Here is a 25209-nt window from a genome sequence, read left to right as displayed (position 1 = left end):
TTGCTTACAATCACCGCTGTCACGTGATTTTAGATCGAGCGTGCACCAATACACTACGCGATTGGCGCGCCAATAAATTGTGGACTAAGCATATTATTGAAATAGAGTAAATATTTTATATTTAACAAACTGAGTGAATATGGCGATCAATTCATTCTTTCCTGTGTACGTTTTGTTTTTAACATCGATGAGAATGGGACACTTAGGCCTATGTAAAGTCTAAAATTGTCTATTTATCTATTTTTTCAATGTTTTCAATTTACATTTCGTTTGATTTTGTTTCGTTTCGTTTGATTTCGTTTCGTTTCGTTTCGTTTTGCTTTCGTTTCGCACTTTACAGGTACTCGTTTATAATGGTACTAATCATCTTTCCCAGGATATATGTATATCGTTTGGACGCCTACATTATTTCAAACGATATGCCAAGTGAAACTTTATTATAAATTCCGACAATACGATGGTCGTGTTGACAAAGAATGATAAAGTTTTTTTTTTTTTTTTTTTTAATATTTAAGTCAGTTTATTCTATTCTGTCCAAAACTGATATAATATGGTAAATCTATGGGAATAAATGAAGCAATGACGTTTTTCTATAACTTCTCGTTCGAGCGAAAGTAAATTGAGACTTGCATTGTTTATTTAAATTCACCTTACATTCGTATTTGCAGTCATTTTTGGTTGATAGTCCCAACTAGATTCATATAATGACACTAAAGTGCACACGTAAATAAATGACTCAGTCCAGTTTGCCGATGTATCTCTGCATACGTTATACGTAGGATGACTGTATTGTAACGTTTAGCTTACATAAAGGAATTTTCATTACTGCTTTCGGGTTTTAAATGGTTCAATGATTTGTTAGTTTTTAGTTCACCTGGACCGAAAGTCCGGTGAGCTTATGCCATGGTGCGTCGTCCGTCGTCCGTTGTCCGTCCGTCGTCCGTCAACATATGCTTCATATCGCTACTAGTCAAAACGTTCTTATTGGATTTTGACCAAATTTGGTCAGAAACATCCTTGGCAGAAGGGAAACAGGTTTTGCATAAATGGTGACTCTAACCCCCAAGGGGCCTGAGGGGCGGGGCCCAATAGGGGAATTGAGGCAATTCCTTTAAATCGCTACTAGTTATAAAGTTATGAATTGATTTGAACCCAATTTAGTCATAAACATCCTTTGGGGAAGGGGAACAGATTTTGCATAAATGGTGACTCTGACCCCCGAGGGGCCAAAGGGTTGGGCCCCCCAAAGGGGGAATAGATGTAATTCCTTTAAATCGCTACTAGTCATAAAGTTATGAATGGATGTTCTAAAAACAATTCTTGAGGTCTTTCAGACCCTTAGAGAGTCAGGACTTCGTTATTTCTTTAATGCAGTTGGGATCCCCACACCATAACCATATATAGCATTGTTTGAGATTGACAAATAAAACTAATTGAACATGAACATCATTTTGACATTTGGTCTAATCCAACCAGGTGAGCGATACAGGCCCCATGGGCCTCTTGTTTACCTAACATGTAACATTCAAGCTGTTACTGTGTGCCATTCTAATTTACTCCGTATCTTTACCCGTCCAATCATCAAACGCATGGATCCAATATTTGATAAATAAATGAGTAAATTATTGAAATAAATGATGATTTATTGATAAATGAAAAACAAAATCATTCAACGATGTATGTAGCGAACAGGACACAACATATAAAACGTTTGTTTAATCGCCCATACTTTTACAGGATCTGAAGAAAGATATTCGTCTATAAGACGGTTACATTTCGATGCGTGCGCCCGAGGTCTAAGATGGCCATATCGCTTTACATTGCATGTACAAGAACCCTCCATATGCAAGGTTCATTCATAGTTCCTACGAAAAAATATAATCAAAATATAGCAATAAAAATAATATTAAGCCAATAGTTTGAGATGGATTTGCGATCTTGTGCGAATGAGACGACAAATTGATTGGGTGATTCATTTATTTAAGGATGCATCACAACAATACAATAAATAGATAAAAAAAAACTAATGACTGCAAGCTTGCTAATCAGTAAATTAAAGGTTGATTGACGTATGTTACCAACGGTTGGACTTATTGATAATAATCAATGGTTCATTGAGTTCTTTTCACATATACTATCGAGTATTATAGCTACAACATCGATGCCTTTAGCTATCGTAATCACTAGTCATATTAGCACGTGGCAAGGAAGACGACTCTGGTATTCTATTGTGAAGTATTACACTGTCAATTATAACCATTAGCTCGGCAATAGCCTGTAATTTAAGACATAAACCTTCTTTTTGTTGCTCCAGGATAACACAAATTGTTAACATTTACCACTCATTCCAGAATAGCACACGCTTGTTCAATTTGTTATGCTCCCTGACCCTTATCGGAATAGCGATGCAATGATAACCAACAAAAGCACTAGTGTGGCAACATTTCAGTCATATGCAGTTTCTTTGTAGAAATACATATCAATCAACTAGGAAGTTATTATACTTCTCGAATGACATTCACAGTTTCGCATGGAAAACTCCTCCTTTAGAATTAATTTCTCTCATTGGTTTAAGGTATTTGTGATACGAGTCCAAAACCTGAAAGAAAAACGTTGGATTCAAAACTACAAAGTAATAAAATCAATGTGACACTATTGGCATCAATTATGTAGATATTATGAAAATAAATCGTTGATGGTTGCAAATATTGGTTGCAAATTATCGTTTGCTACTCAGCTTTACCCAAAATATGTGAAACTTTAGAAATATATAACTTGAATATTTATGTTATGAGGATATCACCAAAAAACGGTTTTATTTTTGTTTCTTTTTTGTCACAGCTCAAGAAAATAAAAATATATTCAATTAATCCTTATAATCTAATATACTGTACACAATCTCTAAGGAAATCTACTTTTATAGACGAACTTTTTTCTTTCTTTTCATCATGCCAATGTGTTAACCAGTTGAAGCGACGCCATTTTATTCATTATGGGCTGATCATTTAAATGTTAAGCCAATGAAAATGCTTGTTGATCTCACAATTAGCATGGTTGTATCCACACATAACAAAAAATAAAAATGTCTGTCTGTCCTTAGATACGACACTACCATAACAGGGGAATATCTCGGAAACGATATTTGGAAATCTGTACATGTATATATATATTTTTAATCTCATTTGGATACTTTTTAACTTGCACTGTCAGCTTTAAAACATGTCAACTGAATCATTCATTTTAAAAAATCCGTTCTGTTTATCTTGTTTATTTATAGAACAAAGTTGAATTTTAGTACGCAAAAACGTCTCACATCTTTTTTGTTGAATGGCGACGCCTTTGCGTAATCGTACAGGGCCTGGTATACATTGCCATCGTAACGTCCTAGACAGCTGCCAAGTTGAAGGTCGGGAAAGTCAAACGCATCAACCATGGCAACAGCGTTTGGACGGATCTTAGACAATAGAGTCATCATTGTACTAGTCAGACTATCCACTTGGTCCGAGTCGAAAAATCCGTCCTGTGGCAAAGTAAGTAAGATAACTTAAATGATAAATAAACTATTGTAACAGAATAAAATGAGTAAATATTGGGGTCTAATAGTAGGCAATGAGTAAATTGACTGAAGACTGGATAAACAATGACTACAACATGAGTATATAGTGACTCAAATGAGTGTCCAGAGGGACGATTTCAAATATTTAGCAAAAGTATTCATGATAATATTGCAAACATAACACAATAGGATTGATACAAAAACAAGGACACAAAATACACAACCCGTTTTAATTATTCCAAGTGTACGAAAATCTACACATTATGAATATTAATTTCTTACTTCAATCGGGAAAATAACATTGCAGGAATTTAAAGTTAATATATTATAACTGTCAAATTATTATGAAATTCATATATTAAAAACGAATATGAAAATGACAAGCACGTGTTTCGAAGTCACGTTTTTTCTGTGGTAATCAGATTTCAGAAACGGAATTACAAGAGTTACTTAAAGTTAAGCATGCCCTAACAAATTGAGAAGGGAATCACATAAGGCCTGCTGAGTTCTCAAAATCAAGAAAATAGAGCAGGCAATACATGTATCTTTATCATTCAGCACAACAACTAAATCATTTATATTCATACATCCTATTCACGTGTGTTTTTGCAGTCAACTTCATTTTTGTATAAGAGTAATATATATGATATAGATTTAGATATCTATCACAATAGTTATATATGTAAGGTGACTTTGTACCATGTAAATATGTCTGGATTGGCATTGTTTCATGTAAACGGGATGGAAAATGTCTGCCGTCAGGACATATAATTTCAGAATATACCTGTATGAATTCTCCGAGCTTCTCATGGATTCCATGTAGGCCGTACAGCATACACAGGGACGTTAGTGCTGCTTTCACATCGTTGTCAATGTTATCCATGGTTACCATGGAAACAAACATCTTGACAACATAGGCATGACAATGGGACTGAAATCAGAGACATAATCTTACATACTATACATACTACCATTTCGTTGCAGTCTTGATGACTACATTTAGAAATACACTTGGTCAATCTCGAACATAAAGAGAGTTTTCAAGCCACGAGATTTTCACCATTATTAGACCGAAAACAGGAACAGATGACTGCAGGATACAATAATGAAAAACAAAACCAGTACAGTATGTAATTCTTCATCTATAAATTTATGTACGTTCATTTTACTTCCTTCTTGATAACCATGTACATTTATTAACCATTTGCAAGTAATCATATTAATTACTTATATTATGTATACGCAACCCATTATATTATTAGAACGAAAATATTGAGCAAAAATGTATCCTACATATCTAAAACTCCTAATCTGACCTACTATAAACTGCAGAGTTACGAATAAATTGCCATGCATCTCTGTGAATGGCTGATGCGTTGATACACTTGAACTTTATTACCTGTTTCCCACAGAACTCATGCATTAATCGTATGAATATGATAGATATGATGCGAAGGGAAACAAAACAATACATTCCAAACTAACTGTGAGTTATCTCCCTTTACCTGAATAATTCGATACCATGGCCGAGTATTTGGACTGGTTTATCATTGCTTTACGTCCTATCAACAGCTAAGGTCATTTAAGGAGAGCATCCCGTGCGTACAACATGTATGTGTGTGATGAGTGTTTATGTGTTTTTGGAGGCCGAGGTATGTTCTCCTCGATTTATGATGCTACCTCATTAAAGCATACTGCAAAAGACACCCAGTAGAACATCCCACCCCATCACATTATACTGACAGCAGTTGTCTCATTCCCAAAATGCTGAGCGCTAACCAGGATTAGCAACTTCCATTTTTAAAGTACCGGTATCTGGTATGTCGCGACCAGGGTACAGAACTCAAAGCCTTCCAAAGGCCAAAAGTTGATAAGAAAGAAAAGAAAATATCCCAAATTTGGTCGCCTCTGATCATGCAATTATGTAGCAGGTATAATTCTTACACCCTACCTTCAAGGCAGCCACTGCCGAGTAATACAGAAAATTTTAATATAAATATATGCTTAAAATGATTTGGAATAGCCTTAAATAGGATTAGCCTGATGTTTCATCCATTTGACGTCCAACAATTCAATTAACCTTTAGCAGCACTATTTGATATAACATGTAGTTGGCCTATACCGAAATTAGTGAAACATAATAGTAATGTGACATTCACTAGTGAAGCTTTTTTGTAACGTCCTTTCCTTCGTTTCAATAACAACAGAGAATACCGACATAACAATGAATCCATAATTCTAACTAAACATTGATAAAATATGGGCAAAAGAATAACAAAAATATATATCTACATGGAGAACCTTGAAGAAGAACAAGAAGAATGAAACCAGGTATTCCGGGAGTGAACGCGTCTTCATAGTCATCGACGGCTTCATCGACGACACCCAATATACAAATCTGGGTCAAATCCCGCTAAAGCCATATTATCGACAAGAGAGCTTGAGTGGTAGACAATAACGGAACCACTAGGTTAATAAGCAAGCACATAAACACGTCTGACTCCATATCGCACAAGAAAAAAAATCCAAATGAGATCATAATGTCGCCCATAAAATTTCCCCGCGGCCTTTAGTCACCGTGTGTCTTTCATACAATCTTTGTACCCAGGTAAACTTTCCCGCGGCCTTTATTCACCGTGTGGCTTTCATACAATCTTTCTACCCAGGTATGTACAAGTGCAGTCGTTTCTAGAATATTTACAGGAAAGAAATTCGTATAAAATGCAGAATAATTCTGAAATTGATGAAGAAGGCAAGAATGTTCTACAAAGGAAAACAGAATTTGACCACACAGTCAGACATCTATTTTCCATTCGAAACAACAACAAAGTGATGTATCTTTATTCCCCAAGGTTTGACGTAACTTTCATGCTACAATTCAATTAATTTTGCTAGTAAAACTGTTCAGAGTTAGTAGATGTTCTTTTAAAATCTATGCCACTTGTATGTGTGTGAGGGTATGTGCGTAAGGATGTATGTGAGAGGATTGTGTTTGTGTTTATTATATCTGATGTGTGCATGAATATATGTGTAAAATATCTTGTGTCTTATGGAAAAAAAGAAAATACAATAACGACAATAAAAAAAATTCAAATAAAATATTATAATTTACGAAATCAATTGAATTACTTGACCTTAGTTGTTGATAGGACGTTCACCAAATAAAATCAAACCAACCCAATAAAGATTTTGAATTTGCCTCCGTCACCTTCTGGTGTCAACACTTCAGGCTTAATTATCATTCAACATTGTAAAGATAAAGATATCTGTATTATGTGTTTCACACGGTATCTTACAGACGCGGCCCATGTCAGCTGCGCGGAGGTCAGATTCCAAGCTTCCTCAGAGCTTAGTCCAGCCGCCTCATGCTGCTTCAGCGTCTTTGCTGTTTCTTCAATCAACCTGAATAAGCCATGATTCTTAGGTAAATGTTTTACTCGCATGTTTGTCAATAAATGTATAATTTAATAAAAAAAAATTGTATAATTTAATACGTTTTCATCAGCATTAGATTATTCGAACTCAATTCAAGGATATTTATCAAAACTCAACTTGCTATTAAAATCGATGCTCCTACCAAATTGTGTCTAATCTTAATGAAGATGTGCTTTAAAACCCATTCCCTCTATCATTGTTACCTGGCGGCCCTATGTTCGTACGCCTCCTGCAAACACTGCAAAGTGATGTAGTTTTGCATTGATGACCTGGCTGGATGTCTGTTGCCAAGGTATGACACAAAGCCTTGTAACTGTTTTCCACTTTTCATTTGGCTGTGTGACTTGATCAGGAATCTGGAGTAGGAAAAGACCAGCATGTCGATACAGTTTAGTGTATTATTATATTTTATAGTGAAACCTTGTTACTACAATAGTCATTAGCATTATATTAAAGGACGTTGAGATCAAATGTTTATACAAGTCTAAATGTTCATGGTAAATATGGATATACGAATCCAATAATTCTGGTTATTTAGTCATTGATAAATAGCGGCCAATCAACCATAAAGATCATTAAGGCCAAAAAATGTATTGTTTGTTCCTCGGATTTTAACTTTGTCGCAACAGCCAGGGTCATATTAGGACAGGTGTCATGGAGACACATATAGAAGGGGGAAAAGGCACACAGAAAGATAGAGCAGTGCGGGGGGGAAAGGAAAGATTTAAGATCTCAGGTGATGTCAAGGAGGCTGAAGATCTATTTTGGTCTCTTTGTCCCCGACAATAGAAGACACGGAAGAAAGTCCTGATTCTTCAAGGGGTGGGGCACTTACCACTATGATAAACATGAAACAATCAGGCATATTCTTTCACACGTCTGGTCTTTGGACTTGAGGGCTGTCTTGCATAATTTTACTCTTCATCACATAATTCGTTATTTAGTCAATAGATAGTTTTCAGTGCGGGTAATATGTTTATTTGGGAATTTAACGGGTTGCAAATGTCAAAAATGGGGGAAAACAACAACAATAACAAAAGATAAAAAACTATTACGATAAGTTTAAAGTAAAAAAGTTGCCGTAGTTTTTTTAGATAGTTCAAAATTTTGTTTATGCGAAAAGTTTTGAAAATAATTATTAACCCTGCTTTACTGTTATTAAACATTTCTCTTGTAGGTATGCATTTTTTCCCAAACAATTGCAAAGAAATTTATATCAACGCGCAAGGGGTCGTATTGTCTACGTGGTTGAGCAGCTGACCCTATACCTTTTCTCATACGATCGGTGAATCAAATCCGGTCTGCCTAGATGAAAGGTAAATGTGTTACCACAGTGTCACCCGACCATCGAAAGGAATATTTGTACAGCAGCTACTACACTAGTCATTCGTATTAGATTCAGGGAGATTTTTAACACTGTTTATAATTAGGCATGGTAAAAGGAGATTATTGTTATATGTTCGTTAAACATTTTATTGGAGGCTCTGTCAAAACACTTTTAAATAACGTGTTAGATTACTGCACTTGTCACGATTTATTATAATATTTTTCAGACTCGTGATAATTTCCCGATTAACACACGTTTGGTCCCTTGCAACAGTGAGGAATCTTAGACTAAAGACGAAGTTGGTGTATTGGGGCAGTTCCATAAGTTGTAATCGGCCTAACTTTCTATTTAAAGGTGCGAATCATTTGTGTTTGTTTCCAGCTTAAACTATACAATAATTGCGAAACAATGGATTTATATATTATCCCGGATGGAATTACTCGAGGGGTCTGATAATTGGAGGAAACCATAGTGCCGGCTGAATACTCTTTTGGTCGGGCAGAAAACCCTATTCCATTTCGCCCCGATCGGGAATTCGAACCCGTCCGCCTAGGTAAAAGACAAGGGGTTTACCACTGAACCACCAGATCACCATCAATATATATAGTATGTTTGTATTATGACATTAAAAACCATGAAAAGCTATGTTACTTCTCCTTCTCTTACCTCGACATCTGTAACATCATGACAGTGTTCTCTCCCTCTACTGTACACAGAGCGGAAGTTGTGGTATAGATCTTTGGTAGACCACTAGCGTGTGAGTAACCATGGCCACCACATGCCATTCGACAAACTTCAATGCCTGCTGCAGCATTTTCCGTAGTAAAGGCCTTTAGACCCGCACACAGGGCATGTAACTAGGACAGAAGAGGTTCAACTTATTATCTACATACATTTTTTAATGTATCTATAGATACGAAACTAAAATCGAACATGAAACAACCTATTTCCCCATTCATCTTTTCGTTTTGTGTTTTGACTCAAAAAGATAAAAGAAGTTTGTTAAATCCGCAATAATGTATATTAGTTTCCACTAATAGTTTATGATAATTAATTTGCCATTCCAGGCACCCAATCCTATTGTTATACAACGAGGAGATAAAAACTCCCTTTGTTAATACTACTATTTTTAAACGTCTTTCACCTCTGCAAGATGGTCCAGGTTACCAAGCTCTATCTGTGAGTTGATTCGGTTGAAAGTTTCCTCCACGGCCCGTGCTGCAAAGGTGAAAGCATAGGCTGTGGCCAAAAGGGGAAACAACTTTGTTTGCTGGGTTTGGTAGTCCAGAATCTGTGCCTCCGGGCCTCTATATGGATATAAATAAGCCGCAACATTGTCATTGGTACATAAAAAGCTGTTTATACTTGTTTTACCCGACAGATAATACGGATATCAGACAGTTCACCCTTTCCATTTCCCTGTTTAGACTTCAAATATTTATCCTTGCCTTAATTCCAAGTTTTGTCTACTCCCAAACACAAGACGCTAGATGTTTTGATATTCGGATATATTACACCAAACATCTCCAAGTGACACGTCTGGTCTTTGGACTTGAGGGCTGTCTTGCATAATTTCACTCTTCATCACATAATTCGTTATTTAGTCAATATATTGTTTTCAGTGCAGGTAATATGTTGATTTGGGAATTTAAATTAACAATATATCGCTTTCTGCTATGATTTTCTGTGCGTGGTCGAACTGGAATTTCAACATGAAACGTCATTTTAATTATAAAGTTGTCAAACTAGACATCATGTTTTTACAATATGAAATATGCGATATAACATACCCTGGGAGGATCTCTGTCTGTCTACGGACGCTGCTATAACGGACAGCTATAATACAAGCCTGAGATAGGTACAAACCAGACCATCGTATCAAGAAAGTGCGAGACAGGATCATTGTACCATATGTAATCTTGCTGTTTTTCGGTTTGACATATGTGCCGTCCTCTAAAACCTGTCGATATACGATTGTTTTATCAAAACATTTTGCATTGATGAGATAAGTTTTAAATGTATTCAGATATGTTTTGGTAAGAAATGTGAGTGTATGGACGTCGTTCATATCAAGGTAACTTATCAATAATGCCAACCCAGAAAGGTCTTTTGTATTAAACGCGAATACTTAATGGCATCATTTACGTCGTTTTTTCCAAACTGAAATCTAGAAAGACTTCAAACATGACCATCCCTGAGTTTCCGTCGTAAGCTCAATGAGTAATGTAATTTAGAGCATAAACACGTAATAAATATTCTTTTAGAATTACCCAATATCCAAACGTAGTTTCTTTAAATATTAGATAATTGGTTTTGTGTCTTCTATAATATTTCAACACTTGTTAAGGCCTTTAATTTCCCTTGCTTTCTCGGTAGATTTCCACACTTTTGTCCCCTAGCAACAATCACAAATCTAAGAAGGACAGCTGAATGATGTCATTATTTGACATTTCTTTTGTCTATTACTTAATCAACATTCAAGTGACATTTTTAATGCTATAAAGTCGTTTAACTACATGGGACTAATATTCGCGCAACATCTCCCTGTAAACATAACAATTATAATTTGCTTGTATAATATATAAATATAAACATTCGCTATATTAAATGATTGCAAATATGACGAAATTAAATTATCCGAGGATATTTCCCTTTATACAGTAAATCAAATAGCTATTAATACACGATAAGTGTGGTTGTGCAATTCAGTGTTGCCTTGTTTATTGATAGCACGCCAAAAGTCCGTTTCGCTTAAATGAATCATTTACAGTAAGTAGAGTTTAGGTCCAATGTTGAACATCGACTTGATTAATTTGTGGAATTACTTTTTAAAGAATTAAAACATGTTTGAACGAAAGCACAGCTGTGAGATCAGAAGTCAGATATTGCCATGCTTGGCATTTGGAAATGAATGAGATAGCAGCAGATGTCATAAAATGAAATTACGATTTTATAGTGGGGTCCTACAATATTAAGAATCATACATGTAATACAGGTGGTAAACAAAGACATATATTGATAGTACAGTATATAGAGGATACTGAATGGTTACCGGTTTGATATAACACATATTTCACAGAATATTGTCATACGAGTGAAATATATGTTATATCGAACCGGTAACCATTCAATTTTCTTTGAATTGCATTTTATATACATAAAAACAAAATTAAAAATATCGAAAAATTAATAGTTTCAAAATGTGCGGAAAAGTTACATAATTCATGACGTCATCCCTTTGTGACGTTACTCCACGTCAACTTGACGGCGCCATTTTGAAAGGACTGATCAAAGCAATTTAAGAGTTTTCTGTTGTTATCGGATAATCTGTGCATGAATAGCTAGCGTCAAGTGGGTATTTTGTCAAAAACTAGTCTGAATATTTCAGAAATATAGCAAAATAACCAATTTATTTATCTTCGCTTCGATTGGAAAAATCGGCATGTTTCAATGAGGTAAATACGAAGGTTTGCTCTGATTGGTCAAAAATCAAAAGCTTATATTTTCACTGCAAAAGTTATATTTTCACTGCAAAATCTTATATTTTCAAAAGATTTTGCAAAATCTCAATTTTATTAGTTTGATAAATTTCTATATTTCACTGGCAAAATGCAATAAATATATCATATATATACTTCACATTCAATCCTTAGTCTGCTTTATATAAGCTTTACCTTAGTGTACACCAAGTAAGTAACATTCACTGTACCTTAGAATATCTCATCAGCATATTATTCCGCGGTATCCTCACATTGTCAACTCTCAAATAGCCATTGTCGTTTTCCTCGAATCCTATCTTTGGACCAATATCACCAACTTCTATACCTGTAAACGGAGAGAAATATCGTCAAATTGTCAGTTAATTGCGGGGAGGAGGTCAATTAAAGTAAATAAAATGTCCGTAGATTGAGATGAGCAATTAGACCGGAAACTGTGAGTTGCCCATAGGGGACTTGGCTGTATTTGCACGTATATTTGGAACTGATGGATATAGAAAGTTTCTGGTTTCCAGAGACTAGGCTAAATAGGCATACGGTAGTCGAGGGAAATGAGGCACTTGCAATATATCCCTCAAACCCGTACATTAAAGCTTTATAATACCGATACAGACCGGTGAGACATTTTTACCTGAAAACATTTGTAAGACGCAGGCTTTATAGCTACATCCCGTCATTTAGATGACCACGCAACAAAATGCAACCATACTAAATTAAAAAATACCAGCATGGTGATCTGATTTGCTCGACTGAAATACCCGAGTTCATGTATGTTTTAGTTCAGCATGGGCGTTTTAGTTCTCAGACCACCACACAGGACTAAAACAGTTCTAAGCAATGTTAATTTAACCAATTTAACCAGGTACTTTTAACAGAATGAAAAAGGTAGAGGTATATTTATTTATAATAGTGGGTAGAATTTGTGACATTCAACTACTGTAAGTTAATGGTGATCACTTGTGTGAGGAAGTTAAACTTTTATTATATTTTGTTATGTTATGATATTAGGCCTATGGAGCCACAAAAAACGGAGTGTACTCTAAATAAATCACGAGATAAAACACATTCAAGAAAATATTAATTATTTAATTCACTGTTACAATTCCGAATAAAATTCCGAATTCTTGTTGGACTCTTATCTCTTAAAAATTGTTCCGCCAATGAATCAGCTAATTTTAACTACGTTACAAAAGATGACGTCATTGTTTTGATTAGTTATTGGCTGATAATATCATTTTTAAGCAAATGAAAATGCAAGAATAAATTACCTATATATTTTCAGAAATATATTCAGGATTAAATCTGTAAAATTGATAATACGCTCCAGATAAGATTATTCAAAGGATGCAGAACGAAAAATGACGATTGTGATGGTGTGAACACTGGTGGGTTATCGACGTTTTCCTGGCGTAAGGTTGTAATAAATCCATTGTTAATTGATAAAGGTGTATAGTTTCTGGTATAATGTTGTGCAGTGATTCAGAGAGTTATACATGCAAAAATAAAATAATAATAATAAAAGGATGTGGTCTTTGGGTGTCACTTGTGGTTGTTACTGCATAACCTGGCGTGAAACGTACATAACTTGAAATAGTCATTGTGTATTAAACTAAAAAGAAAATACAACGAATGTAGTTAAGATACTACAGTTTATAAACTAAGACGTACCTGGGAGGGATATATGAGAGTCGATGTCTCTGAGAGGCAATAAAAATGCGTGGATCCCGTGACACTTTCCTTGGGTATACAGCTGTGCCAGGAACACACATGTATTCACACTTTTCCCGACTGTAACGGAAATCGAAATATTCCCATAATAAGCAAATTAGAGAGTGTTAGAACGAGGGCACTATTTTATTGCTCTGACAATTGCCACTGGTGACCGATTAATAATGTTTATGTTGGGTCATATCCTTGGAACAACCATTGTCATATGAGGACGTGGACACAAAATATAAACAGAATGTAACCCACATCTACGACGTATTTCTTATCAGTGAAATGATGTTTACAAGAGAAAACAGCCATTTGTCATCCTATGCTACATTCATGAATATAATTAGATATATTGAAGCGTGAGTGAACATATTTGTCTCATCATTCTGATAAAGTAAACTCGGTCGAAAATCGAAATGGCTAAACAAAATGGCACACTAGTGTCAGGTGAAATCAATCTTAACAGTTAAGAAAATGAAATATTAAATTACACTTTTGGATAACGAAGTTGGGTAAAGAAATAATATTGATAGATGTCCGAAAACAAAAACATGAAAAACACGGTTAATTTGAATTAGGTAATACAATATATATATATCAATACATAAAGGATATATATCATTATTTAAAGGTAAAGTCACCTTCTTAATGTATAGTTGGTAATATTCTTTGGGAATACAATTGTGTTATATTTGCGGTTATTACATATGGCGCGAAAGTCCAGCGAATAACGCGTTACGCAAAAAATAGTGCTCGCGATCTGGGACCTCGGACAACTGCGAATTATTAGTCCCGTTAAATTTGATAATAATACAATATGCGCTGCCATTGCACTTTGAAATAAGCGGAATATAAAGAAGAAGGACAATCGTATTAAAGTAAAGAAAAACAAAATTTAAAACATGCAATTATAAGACTCTTTCATATGTGTATATGTAGGATAGGGATATTCCACCCGAGGGGTCACAAAATGTGGTGAAACCCGAGGCTTGCCGAGGGTTTTACCACATTTTGTGATCCCGAGGGTGGAATATCCCTATCCTACAAACACACATAATTAAAGAGTCTTTTTCTCTCATATCATTACCGAATTTCTGGCGAAAGTGTCCCTCAGCCATCCATTTTCTTCAATTTTTTAATTTCTTTTTTTGTCGTTTTTACTAAATATACTTGTGATATTCTGAAAGATCATACCCTATTTTGGCAAACTATGTTTGCACACAAATTTCATTTATGTTGTGGTTAAGTGATGAACGAATGAACAATTCGCCGATAAAAATTAACGTAACTTGACCGACTTTTACGTGGCCGTGATCAAATTGTCAACATCCGAGAAAAAGAAGTTCTATCAACAATACTGAAAGCCAACGCTGAAATGAGTTTTCCAACTTCACATATAATTTGATTTGCACCTCGATATATTTAATCATTTCACAGAACACACTGTACTTTTAAATGTCAAGTCAAATTTTTTTATGAAATACTACGTCACTGCATGACGTCACGACTGTCATTGGAATTCCATTCATAGTTCAAGGATATTGAGAGTGATGTCGATCTCGATCGCCATGACGCGGCGATGTTTCGTGGCTGGTAATTTTAAATTCACTGTGATTTTGGCAACTTGGTGTGTGAACCAGCGAACAGTGACTCTATACGAGTATTCAATCTTTTCTGTGACATAGGATTATATGTGTTTAACCGGTTGTCTTGATGGAATGACGAAGGTAGGTCAGTCGATAGGCTAACGATGATCATATTGAAAGGCTAGGATGGCAGTTAGTTTTCATGGTTACTCTACACAAATATATACTCCGAGTTACAATTAAAATAAATATTTTTATATGAACATCGAGAGGTGTCATTTTTACCGAATGCTCGTTCATTTAAGAGCCAATTCCCAACTTCCAAATACACAGGTTACTGAGTAGGCCTAACAGTTACTGACAGTACAGTAGAGTAAACAAATTCCAGGGCCCCCTGCTGACGCAAACGGAACCATTTCATAGGTTGTGACGTTTGACATTTTCTTTTTTATATTATTTTTAATTTATGTATGGCTTTTATTTTACTTCCTGTCATTGCCAGGTGATTGTGTGTGTTTACATGTTTTTAATGACAAATGACAAATCTGTCGGGTAGGCAAGTCTGTATTGTACTGTAACTGTTACAACAGGCCTGTAGGCGTAGTCTAACTGTTTGTTACAGTAACGGAGTTATATGTTCGCTCAGATGAAATGTCTAATCGTTTAACCGTGTAGCCCTATTGATTTACTGCTGATATGATATATATTTATCTAAGGATGTATGTATTTTTATAGTTAAGTCCAACGTTTCAAAACCGACACCGACGATAAGGACTGTCGGATGTGAACACAAGCAGACGACGTTGTGAGAGTTGTCCCCCTTGAACGCAGATTAATCCGCGCGCGTGAAATGCTATGTAAGATAGATTTATCTTACATAGCTATCTTACATGGGCAAACTCTATCCAACATGGCGAGATATGAGAGAAATATATAAAATACGTTTATAACAGTCTTTTGGACGGACATGTAACATATCATTGAAATTCTATAACTTGAAGTGGAACTCACGACTCCCAGGCCAAAACTTCATCGATGTTATCGTCGGCGTGTTCAGGATAAACTCCTTTGTTTTCGGGTCATACGTCGCCGTTGATTCCAACCCTCGGACGAAAGTACCTAATATAAAACAAAACATTTGGTTTTAAACATTGAGAATAAAAATCTTTTGATTAATATTTAGTTGGTAATAAAATATCTTCTTTCTGTAAGAGAAACATATATATGATACATATAGCATTGTAATTATACTCAGAGTGCATTGTTACCCTGCAGGTAGGGCGTACAAATTGTACCTGCTGCCCCCATTGCATGAGGCGACTAAATTTGGGATCTTATCTTTTCTCTTCTTTCTAAACAACTTTCTTCTTCCTAATGTCTCCCTTGACAATGCCTCACTTTTGGTCTTCAGTTGAGCGTTCGCCCCTGTGAGGAAGGCTTTGGGTTCTGTCCCCTGGTCGAGACATACCAGAGTCATTAAAAATGGTAGTTGCTACTCCTGCTTAGCGCTCAGCATTTTGGGAATGGAACGACTGGTTGGCCCGTTGTCAGTATTATGTGACCGGGTGGGGTGTCCTGCTGGGTGTCTTCGGCAGTATGCTTCAGTGAAGTAGCACTATAAATCGGCAAAAGTTCCGGCCTATCACAACACGAATATACCACAGCCTCCCAAAACACACACGCATGCATGTCGCACGCACGGGAGGCCGTCCTTAAATGACCTTAGCTGTTAATAGGACGTTAAACAAAATAAACCAAACCAAACCAAACCAGAGTGCATTGTGCTTGCTATGGAATGGATCGCAAAGCACGCTGGAAGGTATTTATAGTTTATTGACATTGTTGAAGTCGTATCAATAGCTAGGTCTTTAAATACGGCATTTCCCGTGCGCGAGATGCACGTGTAGGATGAATGCGATTTGTGAGGCTGCGGTATGTCGGTCTGTGTCTTTTTGTGATAGAGCGAAATTGATGTCGACTTCTTAGTCCTACCTCACTGAAGCATAATGAAGAAGACACCCAGCAGGACACCCCACCCGGTCACATTATACTGACAACGGCCGAACCAGTCGTAAAATACAGAGAATTGTGCCGAAAAAGAAACTACCATTTTACTGACTCTCCTGCATTTACGGGGTAAGAATTGTACATGCTGCCCATATTGTATGGAGGGTAAATTTCGGGTCTTCTCCTTCCTCTTCTCTCTTTACAGCTTTCTTCTTCCTAATGTCTCCCTTGACACTGACCGGGTGAGGTGTCCTAATTCAGTGAGGTAACACTACAAAATCAGATTCGGCTATCCAATGGGGACAAAAACGAACATAGTAAAGCCTTCCAAGACACTCCCATCATACACTACAGGAATGCATCTCACAAAGGAGGCCGTCTTCAATGGGCGATACCTGTTGATAGGAGGTTAAGCAATACAAAACCAAATTTAGAGACTCTGGTATGACTCAGTCTGAGGACGAACCCAGAGCCATCCTCTCGGGGAGCGAACTCTGAACTAAAGGCCAAAAGTGAGAGAGTGGCGGTGGAGACATTAGAAAAAAGTTTTTGAGAAATAAAACACAAATTTAATCGCCCTTTACGATTTCTTACCCTCTACCTAGCTATTGATAAATATAATATTACTAAGTCATCAGCCAGTCAATCTCTTTTTTATTATAAAACAAATTGATTATCAAATGCTAAAATTTAGCATGCTCTGATATAAATATGTATATATATTTAGATCATTTTTCCCTACCGTGTCCCATTTCAGTTTGAGCGTAACATCCTAGAATGGTCATGTTTTTTATGAGTGGGAGAATGTCATTCTTCTGCTCCTTTGTTCCCTGCTTTTCTATTGTAGGGGGAAACATTCCACTCCTGGGACCAATACGGTTGTTCTCACGGGCTTGGAAAGTCCTTTAAATAAAAAATAAATTGTTTCGAATGAAGGTTGCTTAATCTCTCGAAACAGATTATATTTTTGTTTTTGATGTTTTAGTATCTACGATATTCACGTAACAATATATGTTCATTTTTCAGAGAAACGACTCTATAGTTGAATATATGAATTTAAAAATGCCTCGCATCTGTTTGTTTTCAATGTCGTTGTAATGAAGATATTACCGTTCCAGTAATAAATACCTACGTTTTTCAACATTCACAAACCGTGTTTCTCGCGTAATATGTAAGATAAATGATATATAATTTCATACATTATGCTTAAATGATCTCATTACATAGTTTTATTAATCAAGCATATGATGTTTCTGTGAGGAAATATTGTAGACCCAAAGTTTTAAGTTCAGATTTTAAAATCGTATAATGCCAGTTAATCATATAAAATAATCATAGAGGTGATTATGTGTTACATGTATCTCTGTAAAGTGTCTAGAGATACATAGAGATGATTATGTGTTACATGTATCCCAGTAAAGTGTCTAGAGATGTATCTCAGTAAAGTGTCTAGAGATACATAGAGATGATTATGTTACATGTATCTCTGTAAAGTGTCTAGAGATGTATCTCAGTAAAGTGTCTAGAGATACATAGAGATGATTATGTTACATGTATCTCAGTAAAGTGTCTAGAGATACATAGAGATGATTATGTGTTACATGTATCTCAGTAAAGTGTCTAGAGATACATAGAGATGATTATGTGTTACATGTATCTCTGTAAAGTGTCTAGAGATACATAGAGATGATTATGTGTTACATGTATCTCTGTAAAGTGTCTAGAGATACATAGAGATGATTATGTTACATGTATCTCTGTAAAGTGTCTAGAGATGTATCTCAGTAAAGTGTCTAGAGATACATAGAGATGATTATGTTACATGTATCTCTGTAAAGTGTCTAGAGATACATAGAGATGATTATGTGGTACATGTATCTCAGTAAAGTGTCTAGAGATACATAGAGATGATTATGTGTTACATGTATCTCAGTAAAGTGTCTAGAGATACATAGAGATGATTATGTGTTACATGTATCTCAGTAAAGTGTCTAGAGATACATAGAGATGATTATGTTACATGTATCTCAGTAAAGTGTCTAGAGATACATAGAGATGAGTATGTGTTACATGTATCTCAGTAAAGTGTCTAGAGATGTATCTCAGTAAAGTGTCTAGAGATACATAGAGATGATTATGTGTTACATGTATCTCAGTAAAGTGTCTAGAGATACATAGAGATGATTATGTGTTACATGTATCTCAGTAAAGTGTCTAGAGATACATAGAGATAATTATGTGTTACATGTATCTCAGTAAAGTGTCTAGAGATACATAGAGATAATTATGTGTTACATGTATCTCAGTAAAGTGTCTAGAGATACATAGAGATGATTATGTGTTACATGTATCTCAGTAAAGTGTCTAGAGGTACATAGAGATGATTATGTGTTACATGTATCTCAGGCAAGTGTATAGATACATTGGACTAGTGAACATATTTCATTACTCCTCATAAGTGTTAATCTCCTGGGCAGTAAGTCCGAGCTGCTGACTCAGTCGTGCCACTTGAACCTGCTTCCTGACCACTGTTTCGTAATGCTCTTCGCGCGTGCGGAACGCCCACGGCTTAAACTTCATGGCATCATGATCTTTAACAGCCAATCTTTCTAAAAATGAATATAACAATAAATAAGCACGAAATCAAAGCATTTTTCGTGCATAGTTTTTTTTTTAAATGTTAAAACAATGACGCCACACACCATAATTGTGTATACTTGTGGCAGTGATGAATAATGAAATATTATATTTGCAGTAAGATTAATATTACTGCCTTTGTGCACGTGATTAATATACACATGGTACCCTACAAAACCCAACAAAACGAAAAATCAAAAACAAAAGGCAAAACAAAACGAACAAAGTTTTACATCATTAATAATAATAATATCTTAGTACGGTTTCAGTCAACAACGAATGGGAAAACGGTTAAACGTAATAAATTCTTCGTGGTATTTCAAACAGCCAGTTAACGCAGGAAAACACACCACAAATGAAATGATAGAAATATTTTACCAAATACATGCTCTGCCATATCAAGCCATTATCATACATAATTTATTAAAAACCTGCTGTCTGTGCAATCACATTCGTTATATAAATAGAGCATACAATGTTGTAACACAAATGCCGAAGGAAGCAAACTGCGGGAAATTCTGGCTATGATATTGGGTACACTATAGATCGCGAGTTCGAGGCCCCGTCAGGGCACGGGTCATAAATTTGTCTTCCTTCGTCAATTGTGTTATATATCAAATAATTAGCTGAATGTATCATATGCACTATGTGTTGGTGATCCGAAGGTAAAGATTTGAATTTCCTGTCGTAGTTGTACAGTGTTGAATAGATCTATATATCATAATATATGTGGGATCCTAAAAACTTTTACAACAGTATTTATATTAATTTGAATTGCTTACGCACTGTTACACTAAAGTGGTCTTGTTATTGACCTTATAGGCTCACTTGTGTCCCAGATTTGGATCTCTCCGTGTTCGGTGTTGTCTTCCTACCTAAACAAACTAATGCACATGACGGATAGTGCACAGTCTACCTGTTTATCGTAAAACAAATCTACACCGTACGATATCAACATGTATCCATTGTTATGTCAAACAATGATGATTTAACCTACATACATGAAACAAGATATCCATATATATTATACAATTACATTTTCAAATGTCTGAAAAGACATAATCGTACATTTGTGAAATTACTTTTACAGAAAAAAAATCCGAAACTATAGATCTACTGACATGAAAACTGCATCATTATGATATATGACAATAAAACATAACTTAACTTACGAATATAACGTCTTCTTTTGGTGTTTTCGGGGCTACCATCAATAAAATAAGTCATCTTTTCTACGTCAAATGTCGCATTTTCCCTCTCCTTCTTCAGATCGGCGTTAACAGACATAGCAGACGCCATTTTCGCCGGTATAAATGTCTCGCAGTGTTTTGTTTACTTTATATATATCATGTCGTACATTAAGGGGTTATCTCAAAACTCACTTTGAAAACCGATCACATGCAGGATTTTTCCTTTTTCTCTTTTGTTTTCTTAATAATTGACATCCTCATATCCGTACCTATCCATTCAATCCATTTAAATACATTTCCAGAACTTCCATATTCCGGTTGCGCAGAGTCGTTTAGTCTTTTCAATAGTCAAGCTTTATAGTAGAAGTAATGAAATAACTAAGTAAGATTACCTATATATATATATACTCTCGTTTACGTTTACACACTCCCTCCTTCGCGGAAGGCAACCACAACGCAGCTAGTTCTTTAGCTCCGAGGAAGCCTCTCAATCTCCTGTCTCTTTCATTTGGAGTGGTCAACGGCACCATATCTGTAAAAGGAAGGAATATATACATTCCCTGCCCGTGCCAGACTGCGATCTAGCGACCTCTCGCTCTCGAGGCAACTTTCAGCTAGTCTGAGCTAGTATTATGGATTTCACTTGTTTCGCAATTGTTGTAAATGAAAAAAGTTTACATTTTTTGTGTGGTCTATACTCCCCACTTTTACAATAGCACACTATCTTAGCCACATTGTGTACACATTGCTAATTGGGTTCATTTTTGTTACCTTACCACGGATATTGCTGTTGCATTACATCTGGCACAGAAAAATCGTCAATTATCAATATGTGTTAATTGCATTATAGAACGTCTCACTTATTCACAGCACATACAATACATTGACTCATCTTTTTCCAAACATGGCGGTAGCAAGAAATCATTTGGCTTACCATATGGTACTGTTTGGATTAAATTAATTCTTTAATTGGTCCCTATTTGACAGATTGAAGTCCACTGTTAGGTACATATTTTACTGGAATTAACATTTGCAAAAATAATGACTTTCGGAGTTTAAGGTAAAGTGAGGAACAAAATGGGTTAAGGTGTCCGGAAGTATGAGGGAAGTGGAATTGTCTATAAGATCACAAAACGTCTCTGCAGCACACCATCAGTCGCTCTAATGCTAAGGACAAAGCTTGAAAACAATTTTGAGCGAACAAATAAGTAAGATCAGCATACGGTTCAAATTAACAAATAAAACACTTCTGTCATTGTTTTTGCAGGTTAAAATTGTCCATGTAAGGGGCAAACCACGGAAAGACTATTTCTGGTTGTTTCTTTCCGTATCATGTAATTACTATATATGCAAAATCTGAATAAAAAGTCAAAAGTCAAAAAAAAGGTGCGAAGCGTGTTGTTGTTTATATGATATCGTAAGATAGCAAATGTACACAAGATATACAAAAAAAAACAAAAAACAAAACAAAAAAATAGAAAAAAAGCATTCCATATATTCTTATAGACTACAAGATATATGACATAATACAATTCCATTTAGGAGTTTAACACTAGGCATTAGTGACGGTGACTGCTGCGTTTCGGATGTCATATCCACTTTCTGTTGCAGTGTTGACCACTGTAACTTCTGTAACGCAAGGAGAGGTTATTGTTTTCGATCCTTTAAAAAAAACGCGTCCCGCAAATGGTTTTAATTGCAAAAAACATTAAGCTAAACTGTCATACGATTAAAGATACAATTTTATATGCCCACCACAGTATTAGTAAGATATGCATGTATCATCAAATTAAAACGACTAAATCAAACTAGTTTTAATTCTTCTCGGTCTGAAAACTAGTGTCACTACTCTCCGAAATTTTGCCGAAAAATGTGAAACCATTCCAATTTTAATAAAACAGCAGACGCTTTCCTTTAAGATCATCTGGTCTTGGCCTCAAACTTATCAAGGGTCTCCATGCAAATCTTACAGTTTGATCGCATTTTCGCCTCATTTTGTCGATTTTAGATGAATTGGGATTTTTGTTTTGATATTCGGTAATATTTTTTTTAGACAACCTCTCATTGTACGGTTATATGTTGTACACATAAATATCAAAAGATGGTGTTCGCTAGCACAATATTTGGTGATGAGGACTTGAAGAATGAGAACTAGGGCGAATTTGGTGATTCATTCCGAAAAGATAGGTTATATTGACCCCAAACCGCCGAAGACCTTAAATGTCTTATATTAGTTATCTTTCCTCGTCATGTCATGACCATGCAGTTTTCAGCTGTGTTAAAACTTGTATCTCTTCAAAGCTTAGATCACAAATCATCAATTATATGTATCAGTTGTTTCTACATCATATTATACAGCTGAAAATATCCATCGGTTGGAGTTTGACGTTACAATGCAGACATGATCTTACGGTGTACCTTGTAATTAAGATAAGCAGGTAGATTGTCTGTTAGGAACAGATTAAAAAAACACCTAGGGTGGCAGGTCAAAAACTGGGACAGACCAGAGTTTGTTTGACCGTATGTGAGGTCAAAAATTAGATCGCTTCTATCATACTCCAAATGGAGATTTTAACACTCACGTCCGTGTAATATTGAAATTATTAAATGAGAATATAAATGATGTTGAATACTTATTTTGGAATGCGCAAATTTCAGCACATAATCGGATCCAAACAGATTAAGTGATTTAAGGAATTTGTAAAAAAAAAAAAAAATGATACCTAGAATATATGGTTAGCAAGAAAATGCTAAAATAAGACTATCGCTAAAATTTGTAAATTTACAGTATTCAATGAACATGAGCATAATATTCGGTTTATTAAATAACCCCAATAACAAATGTGTTGACATAACTTAATTTGTACAGCGAGATTGACGGAAAACATGTAGTCACTGCCCGCATTCAGGATGTTCTAGCAGAGCCGCATTGTAAGAGGCCGCTGGTCGGCCATTTTTCTATCGGATGGTTTTGCCGACTGCGACGGCGCCTGTCAAAAGTATCTCGCCGTGTAAAGCCTCAACATTATTGGAGGACCAGCAATGGGAGTATGTGATACAGAATAAAACCACTATGAAACACAAGACATTAAGACATCATTATTAAAAAAAATAGCCAGAAATACCTATATATGTCTAGTTTTATATTTAAAAAATAGCCAGAAATACCTATATAATATATATGGGTATTTCTGGCATTTTTTAATATAAAACTAGACATGCCCCTGTGCTTCATGCGTCTTCAAATCTTCACAAACAACTCATAAAATACGTCATAATATTATAACAACTATACAGTAATCAAATCTATTCTTCATAAAAGTTGTTTCTAGGATAAGCAAGCATGCTGGGTATTACTAAAGCGATGCATGTCTCCTACCGGTCCGCTCTTGAAATAGTAACAGTGAACTTGACCTTAAAACCATGAAATTCGAACTTGATCTGTAGCTACTCATACTGAAGTTACATACCAACTGTCACCAATACACTTGTACCTTGAAGCATGAGTGAGAAAAGTGCGGAAAACTGAGTGGATGGACTGACAGACGGACGGGGATGAAACCTATAGTCCCCTACTCCAACAATGTTAGAGGATAACACGGCGAGCAACTTATAACAGGCGCCGTGTAACCTCTAACTTCAATTGATTATTTATTGCAAAGGTTTGATTTTTTCTTTAAATGATTATATTGTACCATTGAAACTTTTTGTTCAATTGAAAAGATCTGACAATTAAATAGATACAATATATTAATAAGCTGTTTCATTTCTAATACAAGTTATTTATGTTGGCGTTGTTTATTAAAAAACATTTAATCGATATCATTTTGTTTCTTCGAAAGCATTAATTGGCATCATTTTAACAGTGGTTTTTTTTTATGCCATATTATACAGCTGAAAATCTCCATCGGTTGGAGTTTGACGTTACAATGTAGACATGCTATCTTACGGCATACCTTGATATTTAGGATAAGCAGGTAGATTGTCTGTTAGGAACAGATTAAAAACACCTAGGGTGGCAGGTCAAAAACTGGGACAGACCAGAGTTTATTGGGTCAAAAATTAGATCGCTTCTATCAAAATTCATCCATAATGGAACATTTAACACTCACGTACAGTACATAAAACATTATAATTAATAAAGGAGAGGGTTAATTTTTAACTACTGATTTAGGAATACACAAATTTGAGCACATAACCAGACATATACAGATAAAGTGATTTGATGAATTTGTAAAATCATGATATCTTGAATCTT

The 25209-nt window shown here is 35.5% G+C and overlaps 1 protein-coding gene across 1 annotated transcript; it reads right to left on the bottom strand.

The window, feature by feature from the left end:
- Positions 1 to 1628: 1628 nt before the first annotated feature.
- On the bottom strand, positions 1629 to 21049 carry LOC117317055 (peroxisomal acyl-coenzyme A oxidase 1-like). Its single transcript, XM_033871841.1, has 14 exons — positions 20934 to 21049; positions 19574 to 19733; positions 17867 to 18027; positions 16129 to 16236; positions 13484 to 13603; positions 12028 to 12143; positions 10109 to 10278; positions 9463 to 9625; positions 8985 to 9175; positions 7195 to 7347; positions 6853 to 6958; positions 4341 to 4487; positions 3314 to 3520; positions 1629 to 2599 (listed from the first exon to the last, which is right to left on the bottom strand). Exons 1-14 carry the CDS (start codon positions 21046 to 21048, stop codon positions 2519 to 2521), a joined length of 1998 nt encoding a protein of 665 aa, XP_033727732.1. The 5' UTR covers position 21049; the 3' UTR covers positions 1629 to 2518.
- Positions 21050 to 25209: the final 4160 nt, after the last annotated feature.

Source organism: Pecten maximus, chromosome 18, assembly GCF_902652985.1.
Source record: "Pecten maximus chromosome 18, xPecMax1.1, whole genome shotgun sequence".
Taxonomy (NCBI): domain Eukaryota; kingdom Metazoa; phylum Mollusca; class Bivalvia; order Pectinida; family Pectinidae; genus Pecten; species Pecten maximus.
The sequence above is the reverse complement of the archived record's forward strand: the minus strand, read 5'-3'. Positions and strand labels throughout refer to the sequence as shown.

Excerpts from the sequence above, each read along its gene's own strand:
- LOC117317055 (XM_033871841.1), bottom strand. The coding sequence starts at position 21,048 with ATGTCTGTTAACGCCGATCTGAAGAAGGAGAGGGAAAATGCGACATTT. Across the intron at positions 7,348-8,984 it reads ATGATGTTACAGATGTCGAG|ATTCCTGATCAAGTCACACA; the intron begins GTAAGAGAAGGA and ends TTCCTACTCCAG. Across the intron at positions 3,521-4,340 it reads AGCTCGGAGAATTCATACAG|GACGGATTTTTCGACTCGGA; the intron begins GTATATTCTGAA and ends ACTTTGCCACAG.